The sequence below is a fragment of the Vipera ursinii genome, assembly GCF_947247035.1.
Source record: "Vipera ursinii genome assembly, chromosome: 2".
Classification (NCBI taxonomy): Eukaryota; Metazoa; Chordata; class Lepidosauria; order Squamata; family Viperidae; genus Vipera; species Vipera ursinii.
In genome coordinates, this window is record NC_139513.1 from 218,987,050 (window position 1) to 219,008,060 (window position 21,011).

Genomic DNA, 21,011 nt, shown 5'->3' on the forward strand with positions numbered 1-21,011 from the left:
AAGCTGAAGTTTCAGAACTTTTTATGAAAACAATACAGTGCAAAGAAATATATTGATGGAGCCCTATTTATTTCCTGAGGCAGCAAGTTGTATAAAAAAGCACAAATAATTAAGGCTTGTGAGTTGGCCATACACATCTTGGCTGTGTAAATTATGGATGGTGGCCACAGTTGCTAAGCAGTATGAGTAGAGAAACACCTGTCTTAATGTGACAGTTTCCCATGGTAGTCATGGGTGAGGTCATAGTAAGACCTCACCTAAGGACTTGCAATTTGGTTAGATACTAATCAATAAGCAATGAAAACAATACAAAACAAGTTACATATTCACTGTTTTCTGGTATCTGTCACTAGTGCTGTTTGTTTGGTGCACGTGACACCATTACTCTCCGAGCTGCATTGGCTTCCATTGTGTTTCTGGTATAATTCAAGGCGCTAGTTGTTACCTTTAAAACTCTTAATGGCTTGGGACTCCCTGATTATCTCTCCCCAATTGTCTCACCCCATCTTACCCAACTTGGCAGGAGTACCATCCTTTGGGTACCATTGGCTAAGAAACGTCAGCTGTCGGGGCTAAAGCCTTTTCTGCCTTGACACCTGCCCTTTGAAACGTCATCCTTCTTGAGATGACATTGGTCCCATCCCTGCTGACCTTCCATCAGGCCTTGGGTTTTGTGCCTGACTCCTGGCTGTGTAGTTAATTGGTTGAATGATGCTTGGCTGTTATGGGTTTTCATGTTTTGCATTTTATTGTAAGTCACCTAGAGTCACATATGTGAGACAGGCAGGGATATAAAATACCTATCTACCTACCTACCTACATACATACATCTCCGGGATTGCCAGGACCTTTTTAGTAGGAACAAATTAGAAATGTCTTTTCCCAGCATTTCCTAGCTGTTGTAAAATTAGCACGTGCAAGAAGCTTCCCTATTTACCTCATGAGGAGAAGCTGCTCTTTTGTGATATCCAATGAACATCTTGGCCTGGATATCAGTGTTAGCTTTAGCAAGCCTTGAAAGTCACTAACAGCTCTGAGGTAAAGCTTATTATGAAACTGGCTATCTTTGGCATTGCATGTTGGTTAATCTGATGCTATGAGCTTATAGTTTCTGAGGTATTCATCTAAAAAGGATTTACGAAATGGGACTGTTGATGAATGCATGAAACTTTTCATTGGAGATTATATCTGCAGAGACGTCTTGTAGCTGGTAGAAGAGATTAGTGGTACATGTTACCTTTTTGATGAAATGATGAGTGTGTAGTAAAATAGTTAAAATAGTATGTGGTAGATAACAGGCCTTTAAAATCCAGGGGATTAGTCGGCTGAAGGCTGACAGCTGTTCTGGGCTAAGAGCCTCTTGGTACGAAAACATACTTTATCTTGACGATAACATTTTAACATTTAGTTTGTTTCTCATAGGTGTATCATAGCTTCAGATGTTAATGGGGTTTATGTTTTCTTTGGATCACTAATATTTTTCTGAAAAATAGCAACAATTAATATTTTAAAAATTTTTGCACAGAGACTAAGATTCAGGAAAAGTAACTACATAGCTTTCCACTCCTGTTTTCTTAACATCTTTCTTTCTCTATATCTTTTTTCCTCATTTACATTAATACCAGATTCTGTTTAATATAATATGATTAAACAGGAACCATTGTTAAAGCTTGTTGTGTTAAAATAGCAGTGACATTGCTGACACCAAAAAAGTGCATACTTTTGGAATAAAGTTTTCTGTAGTTTACTGTATTGTGATGAAGTTTTTACTTATAATGTATTTCTGCCAGAATTAAAATTGACTTGTAATTGCAATGGATTCTTTCAGTCTTGGATATTTTTTTAGGGTGATCAATAGAATTGAGTTTGTTTTTGTAATATTTATTTAAAATTGCTCATCTCCTTTTCTCCCAATTACTTTTTAGGAAGACCCTATATTAATTAACATCTGGTGAAGTGGAAATTAAGTAAAAGTCATGTTGGAAACAATTGGTAAGATATAGTAATAAAGTTCATTTAGAAATACTAAATATATTTAATTATAGTTATTAATTAGTGTATATTTAATTCCAGCAGTTACATTCTCATGTTGAAGAATCATGTTGATCTTTCTTACAGAAGATATATGGGAGTATTCCTCAATAAATAAATCATTGGTGTGTGTGTGTGTGGGGGGGGGGTTTGTCCAAAGGAGGAAAAGCAGAGAACATGCGCAGAGTTCACAGCAAATCATTGTGACACAAAATGATGTATTTGGGTCCTGAATGTAAATCATAGTAATAGTAGTAACAACAACAAAGTTGGAAGGGACCTTAGAGGTCATCTAGTCCAACCCCCTGCTCAGGGAGGAAAGCCTATACCATTTCAGACAAATGGCTGTCCAGTCTGTTCTTTAAAACTTCCAGTGTTGGAGCATTCACCACTTCTGGAGGCAGGGTGTTCCACTGGTTAATTGTTCTAACTGTCAGGAAATTTCTCCTTAGTTCTAGGTTGCTTCTCTCTTTGGTTAGTTTTCATCCGTTGCTTCTTGTCCTGCCTTCAGGTGCTTTGGAGAATAGCTTGACTCCCTCTTCTTTGTGGCAGCCGCTGAGATATTGGAACACTGCTCTCATTCCCCCGTCATCCTTCTCTTCATTAAACTAGACATACCCAATTCCAGCAACCGTTCCTTATATGTTTTAGCCTCCAGTCCCTTATTAGTGTGATGACATTGTCATGAATGACTCATCATTTGTCTCCCTCTTAAGTCCTCACTTGTGGGTCATGATAACATATCAGATTATTTATTTAACCGCATGAACAATTCCATATGGGATTGGGCATTGATCCATGCATGCATAGGCACCCTCAGCAACTTGGTGTGGGTTGCATTTGCATTAATGTAATTAATTGCATAAATCAAAAGGATATAAGCAGCATTGCAATGTGAACCACATCCCTTTTGCATTGGAGTACAAAATTATTGTGAGTGTACAGAAAAAGCTAGGACTTGTTTTGTGATTCTCCAGGGCTGCTTTTATCATTCTCCAGATGTTGCTGCTGTGTGCATATTCTGATTTACAGCAAATCTCCTCCCTCTCACCCGGTATTGGCTCTAATGCTCTCGTGATGCTAAATATCACCCAAAATCATCCTAGATGGGTGTTGGAATGCAAAAGAATCAAATTGAGTTGGGTTACAAACAGAACAAGTTTAAGACCCTGTGTTTGAGTCTTAAGGCTGTCTTCCTTTCAAAGTTTGTTTGGTTTTCACTATAATTTAAAGCAGTCATGTAAACAGTCATTTAATGTATTGTCTGGGCTTTGCGCAATGGTCACAATTTATGGAATTTATCTCCAATTTTTCCCCCGACATGTCTGAGCACCTTGGGAGTTTGGGTTATGATTTTTATATGTAATGATTTCTACCGTATAGTGTATAAACGTGGTGAAGATAGCATGTCACAGTTAATGGTTTCCCCCCCCCCCCCCCAGATATTCACCGAGCCCTCCAGGCAGTAGAACGCCTGCAAGCAAAATTACGAGAACGCGGTGATTCAGGAAATGAGGAGAAATTAAGTTTACTAAAATCAGTACTGCAGAGTCCTTTATTCAATCAGATCCTAAACCTACAAGCTTCTCTTCCACAGTCACGAGATCAGGTAGGACAGGACCATCAGAAAGAACAAAAGAAAATGTCGATAAATCTTTGCCAGATCTTTTCATATGATGACTCTGTGAAAAATTAACACATGCATGTTGAATATTTAAACAAAATGTTGCATTTGGTAGCAAAATCCATGAGCTTCTGTTAGTTCAGCATGGTTATCATTTTTTAAAAGGGAATAGATGGGTATTTTACAATATAAATGTTGCTTATGTTAGTATGCATTCATAATGTACAGTGATTAAAGATAATACTTCTACTAAAATTAGGATAACTTTATTAACTATCAGGCTGTTTTGCTAAACACAACTTGTTTTTTAAAAGATAAAAATAATATTCTTAAAACGCATCATAAGAAGTTAGCCTTGTTGGAATGCTAAGCTTAATTCAGACAAAATTTGGCTTGGTAGAATGCATGAATTAGCAAAAACATAGCGTTTTTGCATAATTGGTTAACAGTCTGAAATCAGAAAAATCATTTGAAGTTGGGTATCTGTAGATTTTACTGTTTGCGAGTGCTGAGTAGAGCATACATTAAATAACCAGTTACATACATCGTAGCTTTCTGATCCTATGCATGGATTTTTTTCTAAGCCACTCATGGATAACATATCTGAATCAGGCAGAATATACCGGTAGTCTTGCTAGACAAAGATAGTGATGGCAAATAATAACTTTGATTGCTTTGTTCTGACCTTGTTTTTCCTGCCTTTAGTTTCCTCTGTAGTGTTCTGGCAAATGTTTGTCTCCTTGCTAACCATATCATTGCGGAGAGTAGCTATGCCTCAATCATATGATACATATGGTTAATTTAAACATGGCTTTCTCAGTTGCCCAAATTTTCTGGGATTGCATGACATACAGAAGTGTAAAGTAACCAGATGGACTGGATTCACATAACACACCAAGCTAAAATGTGGTTGGCTAGTATGTGTAGAAACAAATTGCAGAGAGCTATGAGCTTGTATCATTAATTATTTCTTGGGGTTCTTGGTGCGCTCTGAGCTGGATTGTTTTCTTGCAAACATTTCATTATCTAACTAGGTGATATCAGTACTAAAAGGGAGTGGAGCTCTCTTTTATATTTATATAATTGTTCAGTTTCCTTTTATTAGAGTGACAATTGGAAACTTGCCTTTTATGTTTGGGTGCAGTGCAAATTATCATTAATGTAGTTCATATAATTCATATTTTATGAGTTTGATTTGTATATCAATAAGCCAATTTTTAAAATCGAGGTGTCACGTCTGTAACGGTCCTGGCCTCCTCCCAACACCAACACAGGAAAAAGAATGCAGGTAACCGAGAAACAGGAACGTAAATCAAATGCTGAAACGCAAACAAAGTTAGCACTGGGAGTAGCTTCCTCCCAGTGCTGACTAAATACCCTTCCCCTGCTGCTCTACCCTTCCCTTCTCAGCAGACCAGCATCCTGTTATTTAGGTACAAGTTCCTCCCCATTCCTTGGCCACAACGTTTGGTTATTTTTCTGCTCCACGTGGCTCTCCGCCTCGCCACTAGCTTTGCTGTCTGGTAAGTCATCTCCTGTTTCCCAAGGGTACAGCCGGCGAAAGGTTCAATGCTCCAAAATGCCCACCTCGTCGGTGGACACCTTCCCAGCTGCTCGGCATTGACAGGACCGCTTATTGGAGCCTCCAGCTGTTTGCCAGCAGCTGACTCGGCGTTCCCAGCCAGTTGGTGGGGCTCCGGTGCATTCGGTGGCATTGGCTCTGACATCCTGGTCTCCTAGCTGATTGGTGGAGCAAAATGCGGCTTGCACGCAGAGCAGGACAGCGGTGCTGTGAGCGGCTCCGGCGTCCAAGCTGCCTATCTGATTGTTGGAGCAGTCAGCGGCTGGCGAGCGGAATGGTGGTGCTGCGAGCAGCTGGTGGCCATGGCTATGGACTTCCACCCCCCACCAGTTGATTGTCAAGCCCGGGGCTTGACAGGCGGCTCCCTCTACCAGAGTTCCACCTGGAAGACAAGACAAACGTAAACACATGTCGAGAAACTGCCGTTGCCTCCCCCCCGGCTTACCTGGCTACCGTCGATGGTACCACTGTACTAACTGGGGAGCATGTACATCGGGCTCCCCCACCCAGGACACCTCCGTAATGGGATACCCCACCCATCGCACCAGGTATTGCAGCTGTCTCCTTCGGACCCAGGAGTCAAGGATCTCCTGCACCTTGTACTGGTCCCCTTGGATGGGTCCTGGTTCCCCTTCCCCGGGCCTCCATAAAGGAGTCCCAGCCAGTTTTAAGAGGCTACAACGGAACACTGGGTGTATCTTTCCCAGGACCCAGGGCAGATGCAGTCTTACGGTCAGTGGGTTAATGATCTGTGCAACTCGGAAGGGGCCCAGGTATTTGGGGGCTAATTTTCTGCAAGGCACCCATAACTGTAGGTATTTGGTTGACAAATACACTTGATCTCCCACCTGGAACTGTTTCTGAGGGTTTCGTTTTTTGTTGGCCTGGGCGTGTGTGCTCGCCTCTGCTTCTGCCAAGGCCCATTTCACGTTACCCCAATTCCCCCCCCCCCCATGTGGGTTATCCACTCTTGTGGCTGGTACGGTATGGAGTCCTCTTGTTGGTACTCAGGTATAGCTACGAAGTCCTGGCCATGCACCACTCGGAAAGGGGTATATCTGGTGCTGCTATGCACCGCCTTGTTATAGGCCGCTTCTGCGAATGATAGGAAGTCGACCCATTCTGCCTGCTGATATGAGACATAACTCCGTAGATACTGCTCTACCATTCTGCTGCTCCATTACTACTGGGGTGGTACACGGAACTGAGACCCTGTGATGACCCAATGGACCAGACGAAGGCCCGCCAAAATCGTGCTGTAAACTGTACTCCCCAATCAGAGATGATCCGCCGAGGCACCCCGTGTAGGCGGTACACATGGTGTATAAACAGTTTGGACAACTTCTGAGCTGATGGTAGCCCCTTGCACGGTATAAAATGGGCCTGTTTCGAAAAAAGGTCCACAACTGTCCAAATTTCTGTGTACCCATGGCTCTCCAGCAGCTCTACTACAAAGTCCATCCCGACGTCTTCCCACGGTTGGGTTGGCTACTGACTGCACCAAACCCACTGGTCTCCCCATTTGGTGCTTCGTGGTAGCACAAACATGACAGCCCCAAACATAAGCCTCTATGTCTGTTTTCATGTGCAGCCACCAAATTGGCACAGCACAAGGTGTAGGGTCTTGAGAAATCTGAAATGCCCTGCTTGTTTCGTGTTATGGCATCGCCTTAGCACTTCTTCCCGTAGAACCTGCAGAATGTACAGCCTATCACACTTACATGCTAGGCAAGGAAATTCCTGCCCCCTGGTACGTACCGCAGTCAGAAATGGAAATGTTGGAAATATTGCACCCAGTGGATATGTTTGGGAGACAGGTGTCTAGGCGTTTGCAGCACCTCAAGGTTTTTGTGGTCCATCCATACCTCGAACGATTTCGCTGTCCCCTCCAACAGATGTTGCCAAGTGGATAGTGTCCACCGTACTGCAAACGCCTCCTCCAAAATATCCCAGGCCCTCTTGGTTTCTGTCAAATGGGTAACCAGAGCCCCACCTAGAAGAGACCCGTCCACCTGTTCAAATCTAATGGGGTTGGTCAGCCGCTTGGCGTAGGTCTCGGTCTAGGCCCGCTCGGAACTGATGAATCAACAACCGTTCCGGCCAGGATCGCAATCTGCCGGTGGCTCGTCTGAAGTCTTGTACATACTCCGCTGCAGGCTGGCCCTGTTGTTTTATTGTCAGAAGCTCCGCCTCGGCCCGCTGGACCCTCGAGACGTCCTTGAATCGGGACCTCAGTGCTTCTAGGAACAGACCAGCATCAGCCAATTCCCTGGCATGTTTGGTGTACAGGTCAGCCACCCAGTCCACTGCTTCACCCTGCAATCCTGCTGTTAGAGCCACCACCATGGCCCACTGGGACGGGTAGAGGTTGGTGTACCAATCCAGAGGGTTCACAGCTTGGCTTAGAAACATCACAAAGCGATCTGGATTCCCGTCGAATGTGGTTGGAAGTGGCAGGGGACCCCAGGCCATCCCTGGACCCACAATCACCCCTGGGCCCCGTAGCGTGGTATCTACAGGGGCAAAGCATTGGCCTGTTGCTTGCTGGCCCGAAGGCCCAAGGAGTCTGCTCTTTGGCCCTGTGGCCTCTCTGACTGTCTCCGCCGCTGTTCCACCTCCCCACAGAGGCCTTGCCTGCTCAGCCAGGCTGCCCGATCCAGAGCCGCTGATCTAGGGCCCCACCCAGAGCCTGGGGCTGGCCATTCGAAACTGGGATGGGCCTGACCTGGATGCTGGTGTTTCCATGCTGGGCCATGAAGCCGTCTCACACCATGCCTCCCATCTTGACCATGACAGTGGATCCCGAAACCCGGCTTCGCCAAACCTCTCTCTGATGATATCCATGGTAGTTTGGCCAGGTGCTGTGGAGTAACTCCAATCCCCGTCGTCCTTATCAGTGACCCGCCTCTCTCTCCACTCCATCAAGGATCTTGGAGGACCCGGGGTGTGGGTCTGGCCCACGTCTGGGTTGGTGAGCGCCAAGCTATGCCACCATTCACTGGATTGCCCAGGGGCCCCTGCTCCCTGCTCCTCACTGAGGCTGCTGGTTGTGCCTCTCGCACTTACCACTAGCTGGGTCTCTCCACTGTCAGCAGAAACTGCTGGCTCGGCAACCTCAGCTGGGCTGCCTTCTGGAGCCACTGGTATGGCCTATTGCATTCCCTCAGCCATAACTCAAAAGATACTGGGAAGTTTAGCGAATCAAGAGTGAGTGCTAACTTTACTGTCACGTCCGTAACGGTTCTGGCCTTCTCCAACACCAACACAGGAAAAAGAACGCAGGTAACCAAGAAATAGGAACGTAAATCAAACAGATGCTGAAATGCAAACAAAGTTAGCACTGGGGGTAGCTTCCTCCCAATGCTGACTAAGTACCCTTCCCCTGCTACTCCACCTTTCCCTTCTCAGCAGATTAGCATCCTGTTACTTAGGTACAAATCCCTCCCCCTTCCTTGGCCACAATGTTTGATTGTTCTTCTGTTCCACACGGCTCTTCGCCTCGCCACCAGCTTCGCCGTCTGGTAAGTCATCTCCTGTTTCCCAAGCGTACAGCCTGCTGGAGGTTCAGTGCTCTGAAATGCCCACCTCGTCGGTGAACACCTTCCCAGCTGCTCGGCGTTGTCGGGGCCGCTCACTGGAGCCTCCAGCTATTTGCCTGCAGCTGACTTGGCATTCCTGCTCCCCAGTTGGTTGGCGGGGCTCCCGGGCATTCGGCAGCGTCGGCTCTGGTGTCCCAGCCTCTCAGCTGATTGTCGGAGCAACATGCGGCTTGCAGGCAGAACAGAGCGGCGGTGCTGCAAGCGGCTCCGACGTCCCAGCCTCCCAGCTGATTGTCGGAGCAGTCAGCAGCCGGTGAGCGGAGCGGCGGTGTTGCGAGCGGCTGGCGGCTATGGCTGTGGACTTCCCCCCACCTGTTGATTGTCAAGCCCGGGGCTTGACAGGCGGCTCCCTCTACCCAGGGGTCCACCTGGAAGACAAGGCAAACGTAAACACATGTCGAGACACTGGGCCGTTGCCTGCCCCCTGGCTTTTCCGGGTACCGTCGATGGTACCGCTGTACTAACCGGGGAGCATGTACATCAGGCTCCCCCACCCAGGACACCTCTGTAATGGGATACCCCACCCATCGCACCAGGTATTGCAGCTGTCTCCTTCGGGCTTAACACAAGGTTTGTTGAAGAAGGGACACGCTTTGCATATTAATCAAACACAAAAATACTCTTGCTCAATCAGGCCAAGACCTTTCTTTAATGCAGTATTTCGTTTTTCACAGTGGCCAACTCCAGAGCAGGTGATTAAGATAGGGCCTTCCCTTGCCATTGTTTCCTTTCAGGTGACATTAGCACTCATGCTGCCCTTGAGTTGGAGGTAACACTTGAGACTTCAAGACTAGAGACATGGTCTCTGTAAATGCATCTAATCTCATTTTAATGCTGCTCAAGTTTGTGGCCATGACAACTTGTGGTAATGAATTCCACATGTTAATTATATGGTGGTTTTTGAGTGAGTTAACACTTCGTGCAAAGCCAAAACCAAACCTCTTGCGCCTTAGTGATTTGTGTAAACTAGGACCAAACGTGACACGTTGAAGTTAGTGGTGATTATTGCCAGCCACAAATCCAGATGATGTGGCAAACTTTAATTAAAAGGAGAAGTAAAATCTTCCAAATTTCTTCTCTTGGCCACACATCACAAAGACAGGAAACAGTTAGGAAGGAAGAGTTGTTGCATATTGTGTGTATTGTAGTAAACAGTGATTTATAAATATCTATAAATATATTCAATATCTTTTAATGGAATTATTCCAAAAACTTTAGGCAACAAATTAAAAGAGCAAAAGTGCTGAACTTTTTTTTTTAAAATTGGAGCTTGAAGCATTCTTTGTGGACATATGAGCATTCCTGAGAACAGGAATTTGACCTGAGCAATGATTACCAAGCAGGCTTTATAACAGAAAGGAGATTTATTTATAGGAAACACAATATATGGATAGACAATCTAGCACCTACCTAACTGAATCCTCCAGAGAGGAATCAAAGGAACTTTTGGTCTGTGTGTGTCCTCCAGGGAAGCAAAGGCAGAAAGGTGTGAGCTGGGATTAGCAAATTCAAAAAAAAAAAAAAAGGGGGGGGGAATGATAGACAAAGAGGGCACACATTAAATAATTAACTCTTCATACTCTACTGATTCCTAGAGGACAATAGGTCATAAACTACCAAAGAGTCAGCCTCACTGGATTTAGTCCTCCAACATTTTAAAACAGAATGGCTTAGCTAACAGTTTAAATTTTGACCTAATATCAGCTATGAGGATGTTAAAATTAGCACTGAAATTGTGAAAGAAAACACATTAGGGAGAAGGAAAAAAAGCTAATCTGAATTTCCTGTTCTTCACATAATAGTGTCGCTGCAACACCCACCTAGAATGTGCTGAAGTGAATGGAATGCAGTTTATTAGAAATCTGAATTGTTGCATGTCTTTGTATAATTGAATGCTTTACAAAGCCTTCAATGTCTGTCATATATGGTAAGAAAGTGTAAATGTGATCTTTCTTCCTGCCCTATGTTTTTTCCTTTCCCTCTTTGTGCAACTAAAGCTCAGAATTTAAAAAATAAATGCCACCAACTTTGATTTTTTTAGCCTAAACTGCTTACATAATATAAATGCAATTGAGCTAGATTTTTTTAAAAATAGATAAATTACAAACTACGGTAAGTACTGAAGTGTCATCTGATTGCAATTAAAGTTTAAATATATTGCCCAAATGTATGTTTTTATCATATATAGTGGCATCAGAGACTACTTTTATTTGTTCCCTGCCAAATAGTGCCAATATTGCAGATGTTAATATACAGTAAAAGCAGTGCTTTTTTTGTAAAAGAAAAAGGTGCCGGAACTTACACATGTCATACAACCTACAAGATTCCATCCCCAAAAGGTGCTGGAACTCTGTTCTGAGCGTTCTATGAGAAAAAAAGCCCTGAGTAAAAGGAAAGGCGATTGTAGCAAATTAGCATAAGGCAATTTACAGAATGAAGCAATGCATCTTTTATATGGAGCATACACAATCACTTTGCTACCTACCTCTTGATGGAATTATGGTAGCTGAATTACTGAACAGAAACAGTTCATATGAAATGGAAAAAAAATGACTTATAAGTGTAAAGCATTTTATTTTTTGTCAAAGATCCTTAAATTATTATTGTGTTATTAAAATCGTATTCCTAAAGCAGAGTAGGCCCAGTGATAAGGACTGTCATACAAATGTTCTAATAGTGTCAATAAAGGAGAATATTTGTAGCTCAGGGGCGATATATATATATATATATTTCCATTTATATCCCGCCCTTCTCCGAAGACTCAGGGCGGCTTACAAGCTTAGCAGTAGCCTTCATTCTATGTATATGCCTGCTTATTGGGGCTTTCACACACCCCAGTGTCAAGATTGCTGTTTTTATGCAATGTACTCACATGACATCTTGCTTTACAACTGCATAGCTTAGTGGCTGAAGTTCCGGTCCTTATTACCAATGTTAACCTATGGTTCTTTGTCATCATACAGCTGTAAAAGCTCGTGCCTACGTTAGGATTGGAAACTGTGAACTGCCCTTGAAGGGCGAATTGTTAGCTTAGGTGCCCTTGCGAGGCAGTTGAGGAAGTAACATTCATCGAACACAATGGATCTAGTTGTAGTTTATGTTGACCCACTAAAATCAGTAGGACGTAATAGTCATTGATTTTATTGCAGCTGGATCCTCCCGGAATATGTTAGAGAAAATGTAGCAAATCAGTAAGCATATTTTATATAAGAATATTTTTCTCCGTGATATTAAGATGTTACACTATACCCTATATTAAATTATTGCAAATTTATACTGTATTTGTGATGTAGATTTTTGCTGTTGTTCATTCATTCCATTGCTTCTGGCTCTTCCTGACCCAGCACGTAGCATTTCCCCAATACAGTATTTGTCAGTAACATTTTCTATGAGATCCAATTTGATGAAAGGTGATGATGCTGATGCTCTTGATGATATATTTAAGTTTAGTTAAGGACACCAGGCTGTGAACTGGAAGACTTGAGTTCTAGTCGTCCCATAGGCGCAGAGTCAGCTGTATGACTTTGGGCCAATCACTTTCTCTCAGCCCGAAAAAAAAAGCAATGGTAAACCACATGAGAAAAACATTGCCAAGAAAAGCACAGAGACTTTTCCAGGCAATTGTCAGAAGTCGAGATTGAACTTAAAAGTCACAAATCAAAACACCTTCCATACTTGAGCTCTTGTAAGTTCAACCTTCTGCCAACATTGGTAATGGTTCTGTTGACCTTTTTTTGTTTTTTGACTTGCTTGGATTTTTCAAAGCATCACATTCTTCTTTGTGTTGGGTGCCCAAACATCTGAAGTTACATTTAATTATTAATGCTTGCAATGAATTGGTGGGGTTTTACTTTGTTTAGTTTTAAATGATTTGTTCTTGTGATCCTGAAGTTCCTCCTTGTAAGATCTCAAGTATTTCTCCATCACAACTAAGATTTTTTTTTTTATTCAGGATTTCTGATGATTTGGCTTTTCACAGGTAGATTATTTTTTAAGAGAACCCATAAATCAATAAAAGCCACTTTCTGTTTCAATTATTGTAGGCCATCTTCCCTAGCTGCAAAATTGAGTAGGAGCTATCAAGCCACTTCGTCTGATATTATCTTTCATGCTTAATCAATCCTTTTTTGTACATGCAAGTCATTTTCTTTAATTAGGTTTAAAAATAATGATTATTAGAGTGGAGTGCCACTATCAATTAGTATAGATGAATTAGTAGTCAGTAATACATCAAAAGTCTGCTATAGTGTGTACTAAAGCCTTTTAAAAAACCTAATTAAATCTTAACAATTTTGAATGGAATGAATATGAATTAAGATTCTGTTCTTTTCTTTTGTAATTAATATCGAGTTACAACAGGAAGCCTTCCCCTTGCCTTTTCAATTTTTGACAGCAGTGTTTCTTGCTAAATCAGTTTCTTTCTTTACATTCTGTCTTCCCAAGAAAGGAGAGAATACTCCCTTAGACGAACTTTGAGGACAATAAAATATAAAAGCATAAAGCCTGACTTGCTTCTGACTAAATATTAGTCCATCTGATAAGAAGTGTAGCCAGAAGATCTCCCCAGACTGTATGCTCTATCAGCACAGATATTTTATTGGTTTTGATCTTTTTTCTGATATGATAAGTCTCCAAAACATTGGTATCGCTTAGTTAAACATTCTAAATCTTATTCAGTTCAGCACGTAATTTGTCTTGCTGAAAGCAGTGGGACAAATGCAGTCAAAAGATGGAGCTACCAAAAGTGTGTTTTTAGAAAGGAAAAAGAATGGATTAGATGACAGGTGGGCCTTGAGTTATAGCCATTCGTTTAGTGATCCTTTGAAGTTACATTGGCAAGTGAAAAAGTGATGTGACTGTTTTTCACACAGGTGTTGCAGCAACTCCATGGTCACATGATCAAAATTCAGACCCTTGGCAACTGGCATGTATTTAGGATGGTTACAGTGTTCCCAGGGTCACATGACCACCTTTTGCGACTTTCTGACAAGCAAAGTCAACACGGAAGCCAGATTCATTTAACAACCGTGTTACTAATTTAACTACTGCTGTGATTCACTTAATAACTGGCAAAAAAAATTATCCTAAAATGGGGAAGACCTCACTTAACTGTCTTGCTTAGGAACATAATTATTGGGCTTGGTTGTGGTCCTAAGTTGAGGGCTACCTGTATATGTTATTGTTATTTCGTGCTGTTGTGAGGATGTAGGTGATCTTGTAGCTCTATGTAACCGAACTATCCCTGACATTGAAGGAAATATGTAATTCCTTATTGATCTTCCTATAAAATAATTAAATCTAATGGATTGTTTACTCTTAATGTGACCTATGTTTACAGTATTATTGGTTTTAATGATTCAGTGCCATGACATATTTTCCAGTAGCTATTGTTTTTGTTGGTTTTGTTCTTTTGTACTGTAACTGTATTTTTTGTGCTCTTAATTTTTTAAAAAATGTTATAAACAACTTTCAGGTAAACCTTGCTCCTTCCATCTCCTCATCTGGTGAGCACCTACAACTTTCCCATCATGGTAGTGTTGTGGGCTCCTCACTACACAATGACTCTTACTTGATGGCTCAAGAGAACAGTAGCCCTTCTGGTGGGCTAGGAATTGTTCTCCAGTCGATCACGCCTCAGATTAATGGGAAGCCTGCAAGCGATGAATTTGAATTACTGATCAGAAATATGGCACAGGTAAATTTTATTTAAATTAAATCTCAGTTAAATGATTGGGAACATCCAATTGATTTTTCAAAGTCCTTCATTTCTTCTCTTGGGTTAACAATAATTTTCTCTGTTATTAAATATGAAACTCAAATTCTCTTCATATGCGATTAAAATCAGGGCTAGTGTTTCCTTCTGTCACCCTATAGGGGAGATGGGTGGCATAACATTTAAAAAATAAATAAAATCAAATAAAATCTGCAGAGGCAGCAGGGTTGAGTGAGTTGACATTACCTGCTCCTGTCACCCTCTATTCATAGAAGATATCCATTTATAGTCAAGAATTTCCAATACCCATAGTAGGATTTCCAAACAATTAATGATCCTGGTTTTCTTAACCATAGCGCTTTGTCAAAGACATGTTGTAATGCCTATACTGGATGTACGTTGCTTGATTGTTTTCTTTCTTCATTAATATACAAATATGAAATTTAAGTGAACTTTTTGGAATCAGAGTGTTTTTGAGTTTGTTTCAAAGTGGCTTTTCCCCATTGTTTTTGCTACTAGGGTCGACCGGTCGAGACAATACAACTTGTAAAATCTCCAAGTGGTGGTCTTGGTTTTAGCGTAGTTGGCCTGAAGAGTGAATACAGAGGTGAACTTGGTATATTTGTGCAGGAGATTCAAGATGGAAGCGTGGCACAAAGGTGAGAGTTGCCTGTAAGCTATACAATGAAAGAGATGTATAAATGCCAGCTTTCAACTGGATTGTAAACATAAACAAATGTTTAAATTTTGAAATGTATGCTTTAAATTATTATTTTTATGAAATGTACGAATTGATAAATGTGTTTGGTTTGAGCTCAGAGGACAACGTCTCCCTAGAACATTCCACAAAACATTTTGAGTTGCATACATTTTAACGAAACAAATCTTGATCCAGTTTAATTGTCATTAAAAAAACAACACCTCAATACACTTTTGAGGGTTTCAGCCATAGGAAATAATTCTTTTCTTTTTTTAATCCAAGATTCACAAAATGTTGCCAGCAATGAGCCAACTCTGGGGAAGAATTGGGGCGGGGAGAGACTTGAGTATTTATTTACTTTATTTATTTGAAGCTTTTTTTTTACCCCTATCCTTAATTGTCTTCCTTAAATTTAAGTATATCTTTATTGAAAGAAATTTGATGAGAGGTTACTAGTATGGTATGGTCTCTCTCTCTTTAAATGCATACTATGCAGTGCTGAGCATCAAATACTCAGCATGCCAACCAACTAAGGTATTCTTTTTGGTTTTTTGATGCATTCATAATCAAAAATTCCATTAAAGCCAACATTGAAGCAACCAACCAATCAAACCGAAGCACTTTAGCACAATTGAAAATCTTCAGGGGAAAAGCTTGCGAAGGTTAGGGATGCATGTCCATAGCAATAGCATTTAGACTTATATACCGCTTTACAGTGCTCTACAGCCCTCTCTAAGCGATTTACAGAGTCAGTATATTGCCCCCAGCAATCTGAATCCTAATTTTACCCACCTCAGAAGGAGGGCAGGCTGAGTCAACCTTGAGTGGTCAGGATCAAATTCCTGGCAGTGAGCAGTTAGTTAGCCTGCAATACTACATTCTAACCACTGCATCACCACAGCTCTTCTACATTCGTAACGGCTTTTCTACATTCTTTATGTCCTCTTCCATCTTGGTGAATTTAGAATTTTCAGAGTGCTTTTGAATACTCATTGCATTTAAACATCATGAATCTCAAAATCAGCAGAACCCAGGAGCATGCACAACGGGCACATAACCTCTGTCTTCCCCCTGCTCAGCAGGCCAGGTTTGGACATGCATATTGGGATTAAGGGAGGTGATGTGCTTTTTTGTTTCCCTTCCCTCACTGTGTTGGTAAGCAGTTGGCTGTTGACATTCTCTAGGGTAGCCAACTCTCTTTTGGGAGATAAGTGTACGTTAATCCAGTCTGGATGCTATGCCTGTTTTGTGTAATATTCTGCTGGAAAAAAAATGCACTGATTTGCAAACATTTGACTTTCATTGCAGTATACAAACTCCATAAACAACAGATAACATAAATAAAAATTTGGGTTGAAAAGAAGGCTTATTTCAATTAGTTTATGCTCAATATGTTTTATACAGATAAAATTTGACTTTAAGTGTTGCCAATCAGCCTTTCTCTGATCTAGTTCAGTTTTACTTAGAAGTCTGTTTATAAAAATCTACATCGGGCTAAACATTTAATCACGCAAAAGTGCATTTATTTTCACTGACAACTTTCTGTAATAACGTTTTTATACACTCATTTTTCTGATACTGTATATAGAATTATTTTTTTTGCTAAGAACTAACAAAAATATTGAGAAATGTTATCTGAATACCATAATATTCTGGGAGAGTCTAAATTAAGTCGGTATGTTAAACAAATCTATATCACTAGTGTATAGATTGACTTCTTTTACTAATTGTAACGTATTAGTACAGATGAGATCCATAGCTGCTTTTTCCTCAGACTACTTTGGTGTAAGTTTGAGAAAGCGTTACTACCTGTGATTATATGAGGGGAAAAACAAACTCTCCTTAGTTAAAGTGTGAGTCCATTTTGTAAAATGGCCTTTCTAATCAGGGTCTTTTTCTGGTTGTTGTTTTTTAATAGTTTCTCCTCCCCCATTTATGAATACGTTTGGTAAGTGAACTGTGGGTTGATGAATATTTAATACTTTTCAGGGTGAATACAGTAAAACACTTGGTGTTTTTACCCAGCAGGTTCACAGTCAGGAAGAAAGTTCCCACGCGATAGCAAACAAAAGCTGGAAGCAACCGACATATGATATGCTTAGTTTCGGATTGTGGTGCAAGAAGGAGAAGGTAGCTCTTGGGGTAGAGCTAGGAGACAGGGTCTGTGGATTAGCTTCAAAGGAAGATCTTCAAGAAGGGACCAGAAAAGATGCCTGTAGCAAAGCTGCACGGAAACTTTTTTCTAAAAACAAAAATGTGCATTGGAAGAAATAGAAAAGTGGATATTTTTTTTTAAAAAAAGCCTACAGTACTTTGGGGAAGCTGTCAAATCCGATAGCAATACCAGTGGCGATGCTTATTACCATTTTTGCTTTTTATTTGACTACAACAGGGATGGCAGATTGCAGGAAGCAGATCAAATTCTTGCTATTAATGGGCAAGCCCTTGATCAGACCATAACACATCAACAGGCTATCGGCATCCTACAGAAAGCCAAAGATAGCGTCCAGCTAGTTGTGGCAAGGGGTTCTTTGCCTCAGCTCATCAGCCCTGTAATTTCTCGATCTCCATCAGCTGCTAGCACCATTTCAGCCAATTCAAATCCCGTGAGTAGACACTGAAAACAAGTTTGTCTTTTTTCTTGTGGCCTAGGTTGGTGCAGGTCTCTGCAACATGTTGCTGAATGTTAGCCATTGTGTAAAGTTGCAGTTCCGTAGAAAGCTTCTTACACTCAACAGTTCTGTTTTCAGTGTATAGAAAAGAGTGCAGGAAATAGTTCAAACAGTTTTAATGTACACTATAACTTACGCTTCAGCTACCAAAAATAAATCCAGTTTGGTAGTGATGCACCTGGGATTGTATCATGTGCATAAGGCACTCTGTATTCTATGAAATGTCTCTCCATCCATTCTTAGCACATTATAAACCTGTGGACTTAATTGCCACAAAATTTACTAATGGCTTTAAAAGCAAATTGAGTGACAGGACTATTAGTCTTGAGTAACCCACAATGTCACGTGACATCCTGCAACGTATCGGGACAGTTTTGCCATTGCTGGCAATGGGGTGGGCGCGGTTTCCGCTTGACGTGTCTGGCCCACCAGCCGGCAGTTTCGCACCCCTGGTCTAGTCAAACCAGACCTTACCTCCGAAAGAAATTTTCAGGGGAGCAATGATGGGAAAATGACTTTTATCTCCTACCTGTGAGCATCTGAGAGGCATCTGGTTGGCCATTCTGTGAGCAAAATGTTGGATTAAGAGAGTCCTTGGCTTAAGCCACAAGGCTGTTTTTAATATACTTACGTCCTAAGTGATAAGCAGTGTCCTATGATGAAAGCCTGATAATAAGGAAGGGCCTTAATGATGCAGATTGAGGAGGGGTGAGGGAAGACAAAATCAGTAATGAGCGCCTCAGTCTGATGCCCATTGAGAGAGTTAAGCCAAACCCTTCCTGTGTATCAGATTTACCATTTTATGCATAGTATGGAATCACCACACTTTGTATGAGTTGAGTAGAAATGAGTTGCGCTCAGTCAATGCACCTGAATGAATGAATACCTGGGGAAAGCAAGCATAAGGTTTTAAATCTTTCATGCCCAAAATAATTTATTCACCAAGGTGTTAAACACTGTAATTTGCCAGTAAGGTAAAGGTAAAGGTTCCCCTGCACATGCGTGCTAGTCGTTTCCGACTAGGGGCCGGTGCTCATCTCCGTTTCAAAGCCAAGGAGCCAGTGCTTGTCCAAGGACGTCTCCGTGGTCATGTGGCCGGCATGACTAGACGCCAGAGGCGCACGGAACACTGTTACCTTCCCACTGTAGTGGTCCCTATTTTTCTACTTGCATTTTTACGTGCTTTCGAATTGCTAGGTTGGCAGAAGCTGGGACGAGTAACAGGTGCTCACTCTGCTACGGCACTCGGGATTCGACTTGCCAAACTGCTGACCTTCTGATCGACAAGCTCAGTGTCCTCACCCACTGAGCCACCGCGTCCCTTCAATTTGCCAGTAAAACCACTCAAAATATAGAACACAGAAAGGTCCTTTTGATGATTCATGAACATTGTTTGGAACAGCTATATAAAAGAGAATACTGTATATGGGGAAGACATAAACCTGATGGAATAGCTTTAGAGGTTGCTTTAAAAACTGAAACTAACGGTAAGATTTGTCTTACAGGTACATTGGCAGCATGTGGAGACCATTGAGTTGGTGAACGATGGATCCGGTCTGGGGTTTGGAATAGTGGGAGGAAAATCAACTGGAGTGATAGTTAAAACCATCCTTCCAGGCGGAGTAGCTGATCGGGTACACAATATTTTCTTCTTTAATAGATTTACTGCATGATAAGTACTCATTACCATTTAATAAATACCTTTATTTACTTGAAATAGAAAGAATGGAATGCTAATATTCAGCGAGGGAAAACATCTTGAATGTTATCTTTTGCCAACAAATGATCCCCATAGCCATGGCTTGAAACCCCAGCCAAATTTATAATGCTAAGCTTTGCTTCTGAACTGCTATCAGTAATGAGTGTAGTTTTTCTATGGAAACAGGGAGCTGGTTTTGTCTGAGAATGAGGACCGCAGAAAAGCAGGTAGTGGAGTTCCTTTATGGAGAACTTCTTTTATTTTTGAACAGTCTTTATTCTGGGTGAGGCAGATGTGACAGCAGAGCTTAAACTGCACGCATTCACCCTTCACACTTGGAAAACAATCCCCTTTTCTTCCAGCCTTGCCATCCCCACCTTGTTTTCTTCCTCCTCTGTGATTCTGCTTAAAGGAGAGGTATATATAAGAATAATATAGATGTGGATAAGCAGATAGGAGATAAATCCATTTTGTAAATGTGGGTGTTTACCAGCAATTTTAGACAGTCATTTTTGATTTAATAATTAGGTTGCCATGCTGGGGGTGTCCTCCCCTTGCCCCTCCCTTGTTTGGCTATGGTTTCTGGCCAGAGTGATTATGCATATACACATGAGTTGCTTGAACAGATTTATTGACGAAGGGATGGAATTGATTTAGTTAGTTTCAGGTAAATTTGGTAATCCTAGGCTGTTAAGGTGGGAATGAGGGATTTTGTACAGGGTATTTCTATGTTTTCAGTGTTTTTCTGTCCATTTTTCATTTTGGGGGGGGGAACTATGCTAAAATTTTAGGTGTCTTTTGAGTAGGTATGATAATAAACAAGAATAAAAACAATAAATGATGCATAACTTTTGAACATAAGCAGTGCTAAACATATTGCTTAGAACCCTAAAACATTTTGAAACATTTATTGATTTAAAATATATTGACTTTTTATCAGGGGTCACATAAGCAGCATATGATAAAAGATTAAAGTAACACTGTCTATTAAAGCAGTATGAAAAGCAAAAAAAAATAATGCTCCCAAACTAAAATAGGCTATAGGTAAAACTCTTCCATTTCTCTAACACACCCACGTGTATAATTTTTTTAAACAATTGAATGTTTGCTCGTCTAGCATGGTAGATTGTGCAGTGGAGACCATATTTTGAAAATTGGTGATACAGACTTGACCGGAATCAGCGGTGAGCAGGTGGCACAAGTCCTGAGGCAGTGTGGAAACCGAGTCAAGTTGGTGATAGCCAGAGGTCTAATTGAGGAGGCCACTCCATCAGCAGCAGCTCCTTTGGGTACACCAGTGCAAACGTGTATGACGGAGAACAAGGTAATAACAACGTGTAACTTACGTTAAAGAAATAGGACTGACAGTAGACAGAGGTTCATAACACTTA

At 41.4% G+C, this 21,011-nt stretch overlaps 1 protein-coding gene across 1 annotated transcript in view; it reads left to right on the top strand.

Moving 5' to 3' along the window:
- Positions 1-21,011, top strand: part of MPDZ (multiple PDZ domain crumbs cell polarity complex component) — a gene marked incomplete at its 5' end in the record, with an annotated part of 144,346 nt that overhangs the window by 46,469 nt on the left and 76,866 nt on the right. The window contains 6 exons of the mRNA XM_083351159.1: positions 3,474-3,640; positions 14,310-14,531; positions 15,069-15,208; positions 17,642-17,855; positions 19,427-19,555; positions 20,738-20,944. Coding sequence (XP_083207285.1) covers positions 3,474-3,640; positions 14,310-14,531; positions 15,069-15,208; positions 17,642-17,855; positions 19,427-19,555; positions 20,738-20,944 — 1,079 coding nt within the window. The remainder of the gene's footprint in view (positions 1-3,473; positions 3,641-14,309; positions 14,532-15,068; positions 15,209-17,641; positions 17,856-19,426; positions 19,556-20,737; positions 20,945-21,011) is intronic.